The sequence below is a fragment of the Myripristis murdjan genome, chromosome 2 (assembly GCF_902150065.1).
Source record: "Myripristis murdjan chromosome 2, fMyrMur1.1, whole genome shotgun sequence".
Classification (NCBI taxonomy): domain Eukaryota; kingdom Metazoa; phylum Chordata; class Actinopteri; order Holocentriformes; family Holocentridae; genus Myripristis; species Myripristis murdjan.
This window is the reverse complement of record NC_043981.1, coordinates 11,540,851-11,557,500: the sequence shown is the minus strand read 5'-3', so window position 1 is coordinate 11,557,500 and position 16,650 is coordinate 11,540,851. Positions and strand designations below refer to the sequence as shown.

The 16,650-nt window shown below is 47.4% G+C and overlaps 1 protein-coding gene across 3 annotated transcripts in view; it reads left to right on the top strand.

Moving 5' to 3' along the window:
* Nucleotides 1–16,650, top strand: part of nrp2a (neuropilin 2a) — an 80,816-nt gene that overhangs the window by 55,181 nt on the left and 8,985 nt on the right. For 2 of the 3 annotated variants that reach the window (XM_030071747.1, XM_030071764.1), the window contains exons 9-15: nt 421–596; nt 1,148–1,327; nt 1,432–1,576; nt 10,238–10,318; nt 10,545–10,649; nt 14,162–14,427; nt 15,153–15,249. In XM_030071747.1, coding sequence (XP_029927607.1) covers nt 421–596; nt 1,148–1,327; nt 1,432–1,576; nt 10,238–10,318; nt 10,545–10,649; nt 14,162–14,427; nt 15,153–15,249 — 1,050 coding nt within the window. The remainder of the gene's footprint in view (nt 1–420; nt 597–1,147; nt 1,328–1,431; nt 1,577–10,237; nt 10,319–10,544; nt 10,650–14,161; nt 14,428–15,152; nt 15,250–16,650) is intronic. The other variant, XM_030071755.1, reaches the window with a different exon arrangement.

Here is a 16,650-nt window from a genome sequence, read left to right as displayed (position 1 = left end):
TGTCAGGTATTTTGCCCAAGAGCTTTTACAGTCATCCATACTATGCACCGCGAAGAGATGGTGAGAAAGCCGGATTTACGCAGATATGTTTTGTGCATGTGGACGTGGAGGGAAAAGTAGAGTAGCAGACGTGAGATGTGCTTTCATCTCGTTAATGGCAGCCTAATTTCAGAGTGAACTTCAAGCCGCTGTGCCTCCCCAGACGTCTCTTTTTCCTTTCTCTCCCGGTGTTTCACCTCGGTCTCCCCTCCTTCTTCCAGTCTAAACTCTCAGCGCTCAGCGGCCAGCGGTGCAGGCCTGTGGTTGAGGTCAGCAGCTCCCAAATGGGAGTGTATCGCAGGGCGTTGGCGAAACCGCTCCGTCAGCCCCAGCTGAGGTGAAGGTTAGTCTAATCCTTCTCCCCCCTCCGATCCCTTCCAGATGCTCCGTGTTCAGACCTCCAGGGCCTGCTGTCCGGCCTGCTCCCCGACGCCCAGATCTCAGCCTCCTCCAGCAGGGACATGGTGTGGAGCCCAGGGGCGGCCCGCCTGGTGGCCAGTCGCTCCGGCTGGTTCCCCGGCCCCGCGCAGCCGCTCGCTGGCGAGGAGTGGCTCCAGGTACAAACGCATTTTTATATGTGTTAAAGTTGCTATGCATTTTATCATCAATAAAGCAGACCACACTAATTTTATGATCTATGAACAAGCAAGACCATCATCTATAAGACTGGCAGCCTCTATCCTCAATTTCACATGTGGCACTTGATTTTCAACTTACAAGATTGTTTTATAGCATAATGGAAAATTATTCTATAGAACAAACAAACAAAAAAAAAAAAAAAATGGACACTGAATAATTTAAAGTTGAAGGCTTCATTTTGACTGTGATCTCATTTGTGAGCCATAATGTCACCAAGATATCATAGTTTATATGACAGTGCAATGTTCATTTATTAAAAATGCTACATGCAACACCTCTAAATGCTCTGTGTCTTCCACATGCCATAGTTTTACAAACCTCAAAAGCCAGATCTCACATGTTTCTCCACTTTCCTCACAAGCTTAATGAAGAAGAATATACAGATTTAGTTAAAATTTTCATTTTCATGTGCAAAGTGTTGTGATATTGTTTTTAATTCGATTCAGCTAACCTAAACTAAACTCTGCAGGTGGACCTCGGGGTGCCCAAGACGGTGCGAGGCGTGATCACCCAGGGGGCAAGGGGAGGGGACGCAGGGAGCGGGGCGACCACCGATAACCGGGCGTTCGTCAGGAAGTACAAAGTGGCCCACAGCCTGGACGGAAAGGACTGGAGCTTCATCATGGACAGCAAGACCAGCCTGCCCAAGGTGGGTGAAGGACGACCAAGAGCCAGCTTGATCCAAATCACGCAGGCAGCGTCTAAATCTCATATTTGTGTGTGTGTGTGTGTGGGTTTGCGCGTGTCGTGCAGATTTTTGAGGGGAACACGCACTACGACACCCCGGAGCTGCGGCGCTTCGAGGAGATCGTGGCGCAGTACATCAGGCTGTATCCCGAGCGCTGGTCTCCGGCCGGGATCGGGATGAGAGTGGAGATTCTGGGCTGCGACCTGCCAGGTAGGACCGGTCCAAAAGACACACTCTGCTACTGACTGAGGGAAAATTAAACAATATGCACATCAAAAGCACTGCTGCATTCCTGCCTAACATTACTTTTATGTTAAATCCGGCTGTAAAATGTGCATCACATGATATGAAGTCGTTTTTAGGTTTGATTTAACGGCTGTCTTGTGTTATATATGTCATATTGTGCTAAAACTGTGCCGTTCTACACAATATTACATCTGATTGCAACTAAAATTTGGGCTACACTGGACTGAAGTGAACTCAGCTTCACAAAATAGAAACTAAGATGAACTGAGATGAACTTCCGTTTTTATAATCCAAAACAGATTCAAGTAGCCATTCCAAATCATTCTTGGCACCGGAGCTCGATAGTTTCGAGACCTGCTGGAAAGCCAGTTTAGCTTCTTTCTGTGTGACTAATAACTTAGCCGATGCCGTCTGAATCGCACCAACACACACGCGCGTCAGCCACCTGGCGCTCCGAAAATGGAATCACAAGTTAATTAAGAGACGCCGATCTGTAATGAACTTAACTGGAGGGGGAGCGGATCTAACCAGATCAGTTCACTTCAGTTCAGCAGAGCGAGGCGTCTTTCCAGAAAAGCGTGGCTGGCGTCAGACATGCATGAGCCTCGCCGGAGCCTGCCAAAGGTGAAAAGAGACGCTCAGGAAAGTGAAGTGCACCAGCATGACAGCTCGGCTCTCGAAGGCGGTGGCTTTGATTTCTTTTCTGGACTCGGTTTTACCTGGAAAAATCCACTCATGCTCACCGCTTTTCCACCCAACACTATCAGTAAGAGGGAGTGGAGAGGTGCTCCGTTTGAAGGAATGGCTCCCCAGAGTGTGTGTGTGGTGTGTGTGTGTGTGTGTGAGTGATGGTGTGTGTGAATGAGAAAGGGGAGCGTGTGTGTATTTGGTTTGTTCACCTTCCAGTGTGGTCTGTTCTCCAGATGTGAGGTAGCTGTGGAGGCAGGCACACACACACATACTCACACACACTCGCACACATATGGACTCTCACTACCACTTACCACTCCCTCTGCGCCTGAACAGGATGACTGGGCTGTGTAGCACACACACACACACACACACACACACACACCAAACAAGCTGCAGAAAGAGACGTGTACATGCACACCCCCCGTGAACACACACACAAGCTAAATAAGCACACACACTGTTGTAATCATCCCACTGTTGAACACAAGTCAGGCCATGCCTCATTGTTAAGCTTGCATGCACTCACTGAGTTGGTGTGTGTGTGTGCATGTGTGTGTGTGTGTGTGTGTGTAAGCCTGTGTTAATGGAGCGCAGTGGCCTTGTTCCTGCTCTCTCGTTGAAGAGGGATGGCAAAGAGAGATGAAATATTAAGACGGGTACAGCATCGCCATCGCCTTTACATTTACTCGGCAGAACAGTGTAACACAGGTGCACACACACACACACACACACACACATATACACACACACAAATGTACATCTGCCACGACAGCACGACTCAAGATGTTAGCCTCACATGATGCAATATAAATGGGAATGCGCACATATCTTGCAGTTGTACAATATGTGTGCGTGTGTGTGTATCTTTGTGTTTATGTATTGCTCTTTCACATATAGAAAACCATTCTTAATCAGGGATGCAATGGTTTAATCCACCATAATATTGATTAAACTTCACTTTGCTCAAAAAACACTCACTTGCCACACACCAACCAAGCTCTGGACCAACTTAATCGATATACTATTCGTTTCTGCATATTTTGCAAGTAAAAACATGGCAGGCAATGCGTTTGCTTCAGTGTAATTATTCTAAAAAATAAATCTTGATACACTGAAAAATTCGGGAAGTGAAATATTTTATGTTTGTAACAGCAGTTTGTTTGGAATAAAGAGAGGAAAACCAGCTGGGTAGTTAGCATGAGAAACGACAGCCACCCGGGTTGAAGAGACAAAAAAGAAAGAGCGCCACCTACAGGAGCTCAAACCGTATCAAGAGAAACTCCAGGGAAAACGACATCACAGTGCCACCCACGCTGATTTGACTGACAGGTGGTCTCTGGGAAGTGCGAGGCAGAAATACCACAGCGATGAGCAATTAGCACCAAAAACGGAGACAAAAGAAGGAAAAAAAAAAGGAGCGTAAGGATTACTACTTGAAGTGCAAGGTCAGATTTTTATCAGAAACAGGCGAGCGCGGCTGCCGGGTCACACATTGTTCACAGGCCTCCAAAACTCAGCGGGAATACCGAGCTGCCGCTGACGGCCTGTAAATCTCTCACTTCCCCTTCCACTGAGCCATTCACTCGGCGTTCCCGTTCTGTCTTCATTTAAACCCCTTTTTGAATTTTTGTCTCCCTCCTGTGTTCCCCCCCCACCGCTGCCGCCTGCTTCTCTCTCTCTTTCACACAAATAAAATAAGAAATTTTACGAGAAACCTCAACAAAGGATGCTGTAACTCCTCAGACAATGGCCGCTGCACGTACTTGAATCTGATTGGCCGGCGGGCGTCTGTTAAAGCCATGTATTCGGACACCTCAGACATAATCTGTGTTCAATCCATTGTTCTGGATCAGTAATAATACATTCAGCTCATATAAAACTTATTCTAGCCAACCCAACAACAATAAACTAACAGCGACGTTAACTAAAACTCCAATGGGATTATTAACGTTGTTGTAATGTTTACACTGTCACTGAGCCTAACTGATGCAAAGTTTATACTCAGTTAAGTCATTTTGTATGAAGCATTTTATATTACAGCAATAGTCCAGTAATTTTAGGCCAAAATTGGGGTCAACCTAGGACACATTGCAAGAGAAGCAAACTCGACTGATTTTGTATCCTCAGTTTGTCCTGAGGGAGGTGAAAAAAAAGTCCCAAGAAATCCCATTGGTGGAAAGTTTTGAAAATCACCTATTTATGACCACATATTACCAAAAAACACTGTTTTTAACACACGGGGGAAAGGGGTTCAAAATTTTACTTTCAGATATCACTATAAAAATTCACAAGATGATTACACACACAAAGACAAGAAAAAAAGTCAATTACAAGTTCTTTGAATTATTCTGTTTACACATGCATATCACACATTATCTGATTTGATATGCGCCAATAAGGAATATAAGGAATAAATGCCAGAACAGATATTTAAACAGTGAATTAAAAGGTTACTATATATATATAGTAACCTTTAAATCTACTGTTATATAGTAACCTTTTAATTCAAGGTTATTATATACATAGTAAGCTTTTAATTCACTGTTTAAATGTCTCTTCTGGCATTTATTCCAATTAGCGCATATCAACACATGCACATGATACATATGCATATCATGTGTGATATGCATGTGTGAACAGAATAATTCAAAGAACTTGTAGTTGACTTTTTTTCTTGTCTTTGTGTGTGTAATCAAATTGTGAATTTTTATTGTGATATCTGAAAGTAAAATTTTGAACCCCTTTCCCCTGTGTGTTAAAAACAGTGTTTTTTGGTAATATATGGTCATAAATACGTGATTTTCAAAACTTTCCACCAATGGGATTCCTTGGGACTTTTTTTCCCCTCACTCAGGACAAACTGAGGATACAAAATCAGTTGAGTTTGCTTCTCTTGCAATTTGTCCTAGGTTTTTTTCATAAAATGACTGGACTACAATGCAGGGATTCATTGAAGATGCACAAGGCAGCTTTTGCTCCAAATAGCAGCGAGAGGTAACGTTTGATCCGATTCCGTTCCCAGGCGTCATGTAACACGACGTCAGTAACCCAAATTCTTGGTGTATGGAGTGATGTAGGGCTTTTCTTTCATGCTAAAGATTTGATTCATCACTTCCTGCATATGGAGGAGATTTCCCACCACATGACTTCACGACCGGGGCTGACAGGACGGGTGTGTTGTTGCCTGAGCTTTGACATAGCAAAGTGTATCGCAGCACAATGAGGTTTCTCTCCCGTTTTCGACACATGGTTGCACTTCGGTCGGCTTCCACCCCCGAGGCCCAGTGCGTGGGTCGGTAAATGTTTTTGTTCTTTTTTGTCTCTCCATCCCTGCTGTCCTCTCCTCTCCTCTCCCCTCCTCTCCACCTCCTCTGTTCCTCGTCGCTCACACCTCTTTTCCGTGCTCGCCGCTGTTCTGTCCTGACTGTCTCTGTTCCTGTTCGGCTGTCTCTCACACACTCACACTCTCACACACCCCAGGCCTGTACAGTGACTTTTTTCCCCCTCTTTCTCATTTTTAGTGCAGTCTTTTCTTTAGTAGACTCCCCAAATGAAAAATTTATGAGCACAGGAAGAAAATTTTGGAGCATGATCTGTAAAAAAAACTTGCAAATCCCCATCTTTTCCTTTTTCCAGGTGGCATAAATTTAGTTTTAGGAGGATATGGCACTGAGATAGCAGCACTGCAGAACTCCTGCATGTGCAGACACAAATAAATATATATATACACACTACTAAGGTAAACTTTGGGTGCTGCTCACTTTTTTTTTTGCTCTTTAATGTAGAAAGATGATAGATGTGGAACCGTTTGGACTTCAGCTTGCTTGTCCTGCCCTGTTTATACCAGCTAACAGTTTTTTTCTTCAAATCTTCCCATTCTTTGGAAATTCAGCTTGTGCACAATTGTGTGTGTGTGTGTGTGTGTGTGTGTGGATGCACCCTGATCTGAGCACTTAACCCCATCCCATAGAATATCAAACCATAGCCACTTGTTTTTCTCATCACGCCTTTGTGGAGGTGTGTGTGTGTGTGTGTGTGCGTGCATGTGTGTGTGTGGTTGCACAGGCTGCCAAGCGTAGATTTACAGAAAGGCTTTCTACATAATTGAAGATTTTTTTTCTCCTCTCCTACATATTGCTGAGTCAGTTTCTTTGGGAGTGAGCTATGGCTTTTTTCCAGAGAGGGTTGGCCCTCGGCACTCAAATGTGTGTCTATATGTGAGTGTGTGTGTGTGTGTGTGTGTGTGTGTGTGTGTGTGTGTGTGTGTATAAATGCATGGCTTGACATGTGTTTATGCGCATGTATGTGCATCCCCATTATCTGTACCAGCAGTCCCCCAGGTCCAGTTATAAGCAATAGGAGCTCATTCTGTGCATTATTATGACTTGCATCATCACCAGCAGAATTAGGCCCATTATGTAAGGCAGCGCTCCCCAGCGTAGGGATTTCTCCTGCATGACGGGTCCCTCTGCTGCACGTGCATGCCCTCCCTGCACGAGGAGGCCCTCCCTGCACCTGGGAAGCCATCCCAGGATGAGGAAACGGGGTCTCCTCGCGCAGCGCTGCAGCAAAACATCAAGGACAGGGCTCGGGGCAAGGTAGGCAGGTCGCATATGCTCACGCTCAATCTCCTGCTTTCTCTCCCTCTCTCTCTCTGTGAGGCAACACACGCCCACACACACACACACACACACACACACAGAGCTCGGTCCCATTCCCATTGCCCCTGACACTCCTGTCACACCCTGGAAAGGTCAGCGCATTTACACTGTGACAAGGCCTGACCTTTGAAAGCATAGAGTGCTCCGGAGCCTGGTAGAATCTTAATGGAGTGGTAGTGTGTGTTTGTGTTTATGTGTGTGTGCATGTGTGTGTGTGTGCCGGTGTCGAGGTAATGTGCAGGCGTGCGGTTCATTTTAACGCCCGGTCCCCAGTCTTGACTGAAGGACTCAAAGGTTAGCCCGAGACAAAAAGGCAGACACAGAGAGGCGAAAACACCGCGACAAGATGCGGCGAAAAGAGCAGCACGAGTACGAGGGGAGGAATAAAGAGAGGCAGGGGGGCGGGAGGGAGGGAGGGAGGGGGGGGGGGTTCCTTTTCACTTTGCCTCCCTATACCTTCCCGGTGGTTTCGCACTATTTTCCAGCAATGATAAGACTCTCATTAGGCAGCTAATGACTGGCATAAAGGACGTGACATTCACGCCGGGTTAATGTCAGAAGCCGTCGCCAGCTGTGGCCGGCCCTTTCAAGTCTGCCATTTCTCCAGCTGGGATGCCGGCGTGCTCGCTTCCGCGGGAAGTTTCCTGTAAGCGGATCAATTGCGGATCACGCCGCGTTTGTCGCCTTTCATGCCTCTCGCAGCCTCCGAAATGACGGCGGCAGTCACGCTCGAGGAGGAAAATTACCGCCGGGACGCTGCGGCGTGTTGCAGCGGCCTAACGGGGCGACTGACAGTGTGAGGCGTTGTGACGAATCCAGATGTTGATGTGCCGCTCGTGCTTCTTTTCCAATCAGTGGACCGCTGTTCACTCTTTCTCCCTCACATTCAGAGGCATCCACGTTATTAGAGTTGTTTTGTTTGAACCCAAGAGTGATAAAACAAGAAAAGCAAACGGTGGAAACACGTAACATCCTTAAGAATTCAATTACCCATTTCGGCTGCCATTAATCTCGCTTTAATGGGAATAGCCCGCCTGGGTCAAACGGTGTTTGCCAGTAATTCGAAGCGCGGCGTTTGTTTAAAGTTGCATGGAGCGCTGCATGGGCGGGATTCTAACATGCATTTTAAAGCGCAAACGTTTCAACGTGAGAAATGGATCAATCATGTGAGCGACTCGCATGACAGGTTAGGATCTTGAATTACACCTACAAGGCTGACATGATCTGTGTTAAAGTCCCACAACAAACCGCCGCTGACCCATCTGCTCCTCATCACGCGGCGCTTTCTCCCACTCCGCATTCCAGCGGCGGCCTGCTCAACATGTGTCCTGTGTGTGGGTGTGTGTGTGTGTGTGTTTTAATGAGCGCATTGTTGCTCTTTCATGTGTTTGCGTGTTGTTTGTCTTTCTTCCCGGTGCATGCGTGCTAAAAGGCGTGCAAGGGAGCGAGATGAATTCATTGCGTTTCACTTTCTGTTTGGTTGCCCTTCCTCCAACTGTGTGTGAGTTATGGAATGCGGGAGACACTCACACACATGCAAAAACACACAGAGGGAGATGATGTGTGTGTGTGTGTGTGTGTGTGTGTGTGTGTGTGTGTGTGTGTTTGCTCTCTATCCTCCCTGACAGCCAGTGAGTGCTCCCAGAGTGTGATCATCCCGTCCAAGGTCGAGGGGAGTTAGCTAGACGCATCCATCCATCAACCATAGCGGCAGGCGTTTTGTGTGTGTGTGTGTGTACATGTGTGTGTGTACATGTGTGTGTCTGTGGCTGCATATTTGCATGTATGTGTGTTTGATAGATACTGACGCCTGGGCATCCAGACACAACATGATTGGGGGCCCCCTCGGGTGCTCCGGGGCTATCTGTGCCTGCCTCCGCCTGTCTCCCACACCCTGGGTGGGACGGCCGGATGGAGACGGGGCACGGCGGGAGGCGAGGGGGGGTACAGTCCGCGTGGGACGATGACCTCATATTCTAAATAACCACTGGCTGCGTAAACACTCATTTTTCCTTCATATCCAGAGCGCTGGAGTGGTGTTTTCATGAGCCGATGCCACATCCTGTTTAAAGGATCCTACACACAATCTCATTCTGCAATTTTGGCGTTTGTGACAAATTCCAAATTATCCACCACACCTTCTTATATGCACGCGTTGTACCGTTTTAACATTTTTCATCATCTGAGCAAGATCATTTTTGCAAAGGATCATGATTTATTTGATTATTCAAGCCACGGTAACTCTACATCTACAAATCTCATCCAATCAAATTGTCTTTATGTTGAATAACTGGACAATGTAACTCACTGTGTCGTGCAAATGTGGTTATAAAAGGAAACAATGTAAATAAATAACGTAAAAAAAAAACAAAAAAACAACTCAAAACAATGTATTCACAAGCGGCCGTGCAAAACTAAGCTTTTGGTTTTCTATTTTTGGAGTGAAAACGGCAGGGATTGTGGTGAACGATCATGAAAGGCCTTGGTATTGATTAATGTTGATTGTTTGATGTTGAACAGCATCATAATCAATCAGTCAATCAATCAAATTTTAATTATATAGCACCTTTCAAACAAATGCATGATATTCAAGGTGCTTTACATCTTGATTGACAAATAAGCATAAAATAAGAAGTGAAAGGACAAGGAGACCGATGCACGCTCATAAAATATGGTTAAAAAAAAAAAAAAAAAAAGATTTAAAAACAATAAAAAAACAGCAATACACAGCAATAATGGTGACATTTTCAAGAAATTTAAGGGGGAAAATGGTAGATGTTGGGTTTGTGCTACAGGATGGCAGTGGAAGTGCTTGTACTTCCACTGCATCCTGTTATAACTTCTTATTTTTCGAGCTTAAAGAAGCGGCACACAGTCACAGAGTGTGTATTTATTCACTGGTCATGGACACAGGGATATTAAAGGGGTTATTAAAGGTGTGGATATCCCAAATAATACCTTAATTTACTGTGAGGCTCAGTGGGACGAGGTCTATGCCATGTACTCATAATATTGCAGCTTCCAGTGTGACTCAGTTTGGCTGCGCCGCTTCTCATTTCCTCTCCCCTTCCCTCCGTTTCCTGGCACGCGCGCTGTGGCGTCTAGCAGGGCGGCAAAAAAGGCCAAAAAAATAATCTTAAAAACAAACACGGTCTTTGAGCAGAGGGTGATTTTTTTTCTTTTTTTTCTCGCGGTGTCTTAGATAATCTACGTTTTTTTTTTTTTATGAGACGGGGGCCTGACGTTGACGTTTATCTATCTGTCTCCGCAGAAACCAGCACCCCGCCAGACACGGCCACGCCCACCCTGCCTGCTGGCATGGAAACCAGCACTGTCCCCGTTTCAACCACAGGTGAGGCCGGGCCACTGAGATGAGGAGTATTTCACGAGTGAATGAATGTTTAAACAGTATTAGATTAATGGTATTATTAAGTAGCGGTAATTACAAAGGGGAGAGCCTGTGAAAAGGGCCGCGTGACATTAAGCGGAGCGGCTGTGAATGCTTCGTTATCTGAAATGACGGTGATTTCCCATTCCCCTCTGCCTTTTCCAATCCCCCACGCCCCCCCCTCCCCCAGTAGCCAGCCCTGCCCCGTCAGATGGCGTCTGCGACTTTGACCATGGCCTGTGTGGGTGGACTCACGACCCCAACGCCCCTCTCCTCTGGTCCCTGCACAACCACGGTGAGTCTCCTCATCTGGCATGGCGAGATTTAGCCTCAGCCATGGCTCACGACTGCTCCAGATGCTGTTGCTTCGCTGCGTCCTGCGAGGGGTTTTGCCATTTGGCGTTTGGTAAAAAATTCATATCATAACAGGTTTTGGAGACCGGTGCCAGAATTGCATCTCACGATTCCACTGAAAAAAAGTCCCTATCTTAACAAAATCCAAGTTAAAATCTTGTTTTTTCTTCCATCAAGGTAGAAAAGCAACTTATTTCATGTGTCATTTCTCGATCCTGGTGCACTGATCTGCCTTATTCTGCCTTGTTTCAACATATTTACACTTGTTCCCAGAAAAAAATGGCAGTTTTTTCACTTGTTTGAAGAGAAACAAGATTTTAAGACTGAATCTGAGGCTAAAATGTCTTCCGAGGACGGAGATTTTTTTGCGGTGTCGATCCGTTTTCAGCTTTGGTCCAAGCCGCCGCATCCACATCCATTTAATGTTGAAATGTTTCCTGGGTATCCACGGCGATTATTTGTGCACTTTGCAAAGGGGATTTAATTTGGCTGCGGCAAATTGCCCCGGCACATATGCATTAAGTTTATTTTCAACTTTAGTGGGTCTAGACAAGGAATTGTTTTCTCTAATTAAATGGGATCATTCTCCTCCCGTATCTTCACCGAGTCCTTTTTTTTTTTTTTTTTCAATTTGATTAAAATAATTCCTCAGATTGAAACCCGGTCTGATTTGTCTTCGCCAGACGTGCCGCTCTTTCCGAATGAGCGAGGACGCAAATGAATCGACGCAATCAAAGAGAAAGAGACGCCACTTCTCCGTTGAGCACGCGCCGCCACTGCCGGGCTCTCGGCTTCCCCCCGCGTCAAAGAGAGTGGCATCTCAGCACATCTCGACACCGGAGAGGAAGGGGTTAAGACCCGGTGGCTCCAATTAAGTTCAGAGCAGGAGATTCCAAAGACGAGCGCGTTATTCCCAGCCCTCCATTACTGCCCCTCCATTACCGCAGGCACATCCCAGATGATGTTCAGTAGACTTCCATCTACTTAGACGCTCCTTGAAGAAATAATTATTCATTTTCCCTTTGTACATACCCCCGGATCAAAAGTGAAGCTTTTGGCGTATTAATAAAAGATATAGCAGACGTTTCCTGCTGGGTTTGGGGAGGGGATTTTTTTGTAGTTTTTCATAGGCAGGGTAAAGGGATTGTTATCCCAACCTTGTTTTAAAATTCATTGGTTTTGATATATTCTGAACGGGGCTCCGTGAAAGATTTAGCGGCACCGCGGCTCCAGCTGGAGAGAATTAAAGAGGAGGTTTGGCGTGGCCTCCCCTCTGTTCAATCTGCGATGTCACCTGGGTCACGTTCAGCGGAGCAACGGATCTCATAGAAAAAGGAGACTTCTTTCTTTTTCCTTTTTTTTTTTTTTTTTTTTTTTTTTTTTGCAGCGTGACCTATTTACCTCATAACCATCTTTGACAGGGGGCTTCAAAGCTGCTTCATTTGTCACGCTCGGATTGGAGAGGGGTTCGCCGCGATTCGTCGGGCCGCGGCTTTCATGTACAAAGTATCTCCTTCTCTCTGCGCGGTGCACCTTCTCCAGCCGGTTTTTGACACGCACCGCCATCCGATATTCCCACGGGGTGTCAAGAGGTCACGAAATCCCAGCCGATCCCGGCGTCGCCGTTCCGCCGCTGTCACGTCTCGGTTTAATCTTCTGTGGGATCCCCTCCTCTTCTTACGTGACCCAGAAACCGAGACAGCAGCGGGCCCGTCGTGACACAGAGCTGCCATTTAGCCACGCGGCGAACGTTTTGGCATAATTTACCCCCCGCCAGAGAAAACGCGCTAACTAGGCTTCATAGATTGAGTCCTTGTTTGCCTCTCGCTGCAGGAGACCGCTGTGAAATGGATTAATAATGCTGCGATGCGCCGCGTATCGGAGGCAGTGTCGATTATGAGCTGTCTGGCGAACAAGAGGCACAACAATGAGGGGGGGGAGTGTGTGTGTGTGTGCGCGTGTGTGTGTGTGTGTGTGCTTTCTCGCTGTGAGACGCCACGCATCACCGTGAGGTAGAAGGAAGGGAGAGCGAGCGTATTATGATGAGTGATAAAATGCCTCGCCGCGTCACATTTTGCACACTCAAATGGGGAACACTCATAATGCGCGGCCTAGGAAGACTATAATACACACACACACACACACCCACATGTAGGTCTCACACACACTGCAAGAGTGCAAGACTCAGCCAAAGGCCAAGGGACGCACTGTCACACACGCCGTCTGAAGTGTGACACACACCACGAGTCTGGGTGTGTGTCTGGAGCTGTCAAGTCAGAGGAAGGCTCGTCCCTCCAGATATGTGCTGGATAAACTGCGATGGCTACACACACACACACACACACACACACACACACTCTCATATATACACTAAGAGCTGATTGGTCCAGGGGCTTTTACATACAAACTAAATGGCAGATGTCTTGTAGTGCAGCTTGTCCTCACACACAGATACACACTCTTACACACACACTCGGGCAATTATTCTCCCTGATTTGTGCCAGACTATTCATCCCCGTCTGCGTTGACACACACACACACACAAACGCACGCTTGTTTGTGATAAAGCAGGTGATTTAATCTGCAGATTTGTTGCTGCTGGACATTTTCCCACAGGGTGCTCTTAAGAAAATCTTCACACACACAAGCACGTACACACACACAGGCCCACTATTCCGCTCCCATCAAGATATGGCCCGACTTTCTCACAATGGAATCCAAGTCGGCATCCAATTTGCAAACTAAACATCCTCTGGTGTAAACAAATGAAGTGGCGCGGGGCCTCCGGCGGGACAATGCCGGCGTTGAAGTCGTTTACCTGGAAGTGGACGAAGAGGAATGGCACCCGAGGGCGTCGCCCGGTGCTCCGTCAGGCGCTCGGTGCAAGAATGACGCCCCTATTCTTCTCCTAGGTGTGTTTATGTGTGTCATATCTCCGACTATTGTGCGCCGGCGACCCCGTTCCTGTGAGCGGCTGTTGATTAGTTGGCCTTTTTGTTTGGAGAGGACCATGTGGGACCAGTGTGTGTGTGTGAGTGTGTGTGTGTCCACCGCTGAATGTGTAAACAATCATGATGAACTGCGCTGATTACTGCGCGTCTGTATTCATGAGTGCGTTTCCATCGTCATCCATTTACAGTGGATCTCAAAAGTGTGCGCGGCCTTTCAGATTTCCTGTTCTTTATTGCCTTGAGGGCTGAAATGAAAACCCATTAAATCAGTTTTTTTTTCTCCACTCTCCTTTGGATGTAGTAACCAGCCGTATCAAGGTCAAAACAACACGGCTCTCGTTTCTGACAGTGTATTAAAAATAGAAACTAAAACACCATGCAAGCCTTTTCTTTTACGAAAAGCTGCAATTCCGCTTTGATGAGTCTCTTCCAATTTAGATTCAGGGATTTTCTCTCATTCTCTTTGCATAATATCACCGCGCCGCGTGTTTTACCCCTCCAGATTTGAACAGCTACCTGTACGTGGAGGCCAGCCCCAAGACGGAGCAGCAGCGGGCGCGGCTCCTGAGCCCCGTGGTGGCGGCGGACACGGGGCCCCTGTGCCTCCTCTTCTCCTACCAGCTGTGGGGCGAGGCCCAGGGCAGCCTGAGGGTCCTGCTGCAGGACGCCCACCACGAGGAGACGCTCCTCTGGGCCCTGAGGGGAGACCAGGGCCCCGTCTGGAAGGAGGGGCGCACCATCCTGCCCCGCTCCCCGAAGGACTTCCAGGTAATAACGAGATTTACGGCTCCCTTTTTAAACCCGTGTCATATCGGATTATGAAAACAGCACAATAATGTTTACAAGGCGGTTAAATTGCAAAAGATATTAAACAATAAAGCAGACAAACATGGCAACAAAGCAGCAGTTATTACAATATCAGCTGCTTCAAGGCTGCAGGTAAGGAAAGGGAAAGATCCTATAGCTTCCAGACGAAGTTAGTTTACTTCTGATGGCGTGGCAAGTATGAGAGTTTGATTATATTTGATTATAAATTTATTATATTCTCTCTAATCAGGAAAAGGAAAATTAAAAAAAAAAAAAACACCTTCTTGTGTGTCTGTGTCGTGGTTAAAGTGAGAGCGAGTGCGAACCGTAGCCCTCGCCTCTCCTCACCTCAGGCCAGGTTGGGCTTCAAAAGGAGCTAAAAAGTGCGCCACATTGTCTCCGCCGGCGGTTTTACCGTACAGGGATTACACCGCGTTTGCCGGAGACGTCACAAGCAGTTAATGTTCTCATGAAAAAGTGAGTTGAATAAGCTCGCCGAGGACGGGAGGAGGATTGCAGGCGTCGAGTGCAACTCTGGAAATCACAGGCAGGGTATTAAGTTTTTATCCTCTTTCTCCTCCTCCTCCTCCTCTTCCTCTTCTTCTTCCCCGTCCTCGTTCCCATTCTGCCTCCACCCCCTTTTTTCCTCCCCTCTTTCTCTTCCTCTTCCTCTTCCTCTTTGGTAGGTGGTGATGGAGGGGTTCTTTGAGCATGGCACCAAGGGACACATCTGGATAGACAACATCCACATGAGCTCTGGCACCCCACTGGAGGAGTGTACACGTAAGTCACACACACACACACACACACACACACACACACACTCAGTACTTTGCATGACAGACAGATCGCAGCAAGTTTTGTTGTGCTCAAATTCGGCAAAATCTGCTCGACTTCACCCTGAAAAGGATGCAGGCAAATAAACACACTCAAGCTCACATCCGCACATACACACACACACACACACACACACACACACATCTGCTTGGCCCACAAGCTCCCTCCTCTCATCCTCTTGTCAACACCGCCATCGCCTCGCCATCTATCCCTCCATCACTCTGCCATTCTCTCTATTTCCCCGCCACCCCCTCCAGTTTTTAGCCGTGAGGTCCTTGAACAGTCACACCCCATGAAGTGATAAACATCACCCTCCCTCCCTCCCTCCCTCCATCCCTCCACTCCCTCGCCCTCCCATCTCAGTCTCGGAGACAGCCTCTCCTCCAAGAGCCCCGAATAAAGGAGATGAAAGGAGGATGAGAGGGAGGGAAAGAAAGAGAACAGCGTTTATTCCTCCACAGTTAAAAAAAAAAAAAAAAGAAAAAAGAAAAAGAATAGGAAAAAGTAGGCCATAAACGCCCCGTGGGCCCCGGCGATGCTAATCTATGTTTCATTAGATTTCTCTTCTTCTCTTCTCCTCTCCCTCCTCTCTCTCTCTCTTTCCCGCGCTCGCCCCTCTCTCTCTCCGTCGTATTTGTAAACAGAGCTTTTCCCGAGCCGTCAAAGGGAATTACTAGACAGGCTGTTTCCCAAGCAAGTTGCCCGGGTGCCTGGTGCGAGCCGAGCGCCAGCCTCGCCCGCTTAATCTAGCCGGAGCGGGGGCTTTGGAGAGGGTCTTAAACAGATCAGAGAGCGAGCCGGGGGGGTTCCGAGCCAAAAACCTGCCGTCATCTTTCCTGAGTGACGTCCAACGTGCTTTTGGAGCCGGGCCGCAGTGGGGAGCATGCAAAGTGCAACCGAGAGGAGAGCGGATGTGTGTGTGTGTGTGTGTGTGTGTGTGTGTGTGTTGTGACCGTAGCTCGCGGCAAAAGCTTCCATGTCTTGTGTGTTTTTCCTTTTTGTGTGTTTGCGCACTGTCACTTGGTGTGTGTGTCGGTTTTATTCATGTGTGTGTGAATCTTGAGAGAGAGTCTGTGCAGAAAAGCAGCAAAGATGACAGCACACACACACACACACACACACACACAGCCTCCTCTCGTCGCCATGCCGCTGCGTTTCCTCCTCCATCTTTCTTCCTCCTCCTCCTCCTCCTCCCCTCCCCGTCTTTGCCGCCGCTCCCAGAGCATGCTGGGATGTTGCTTATCACCCGACGCAGTTGAGTTTTTTCACAGTACGTTGGCGTTCCTGCCAAAAGGCGACGGCTCCCAAGTCGGTTTCCCCCTTTCTCTCTCTCTCTCTCTCTCTCTC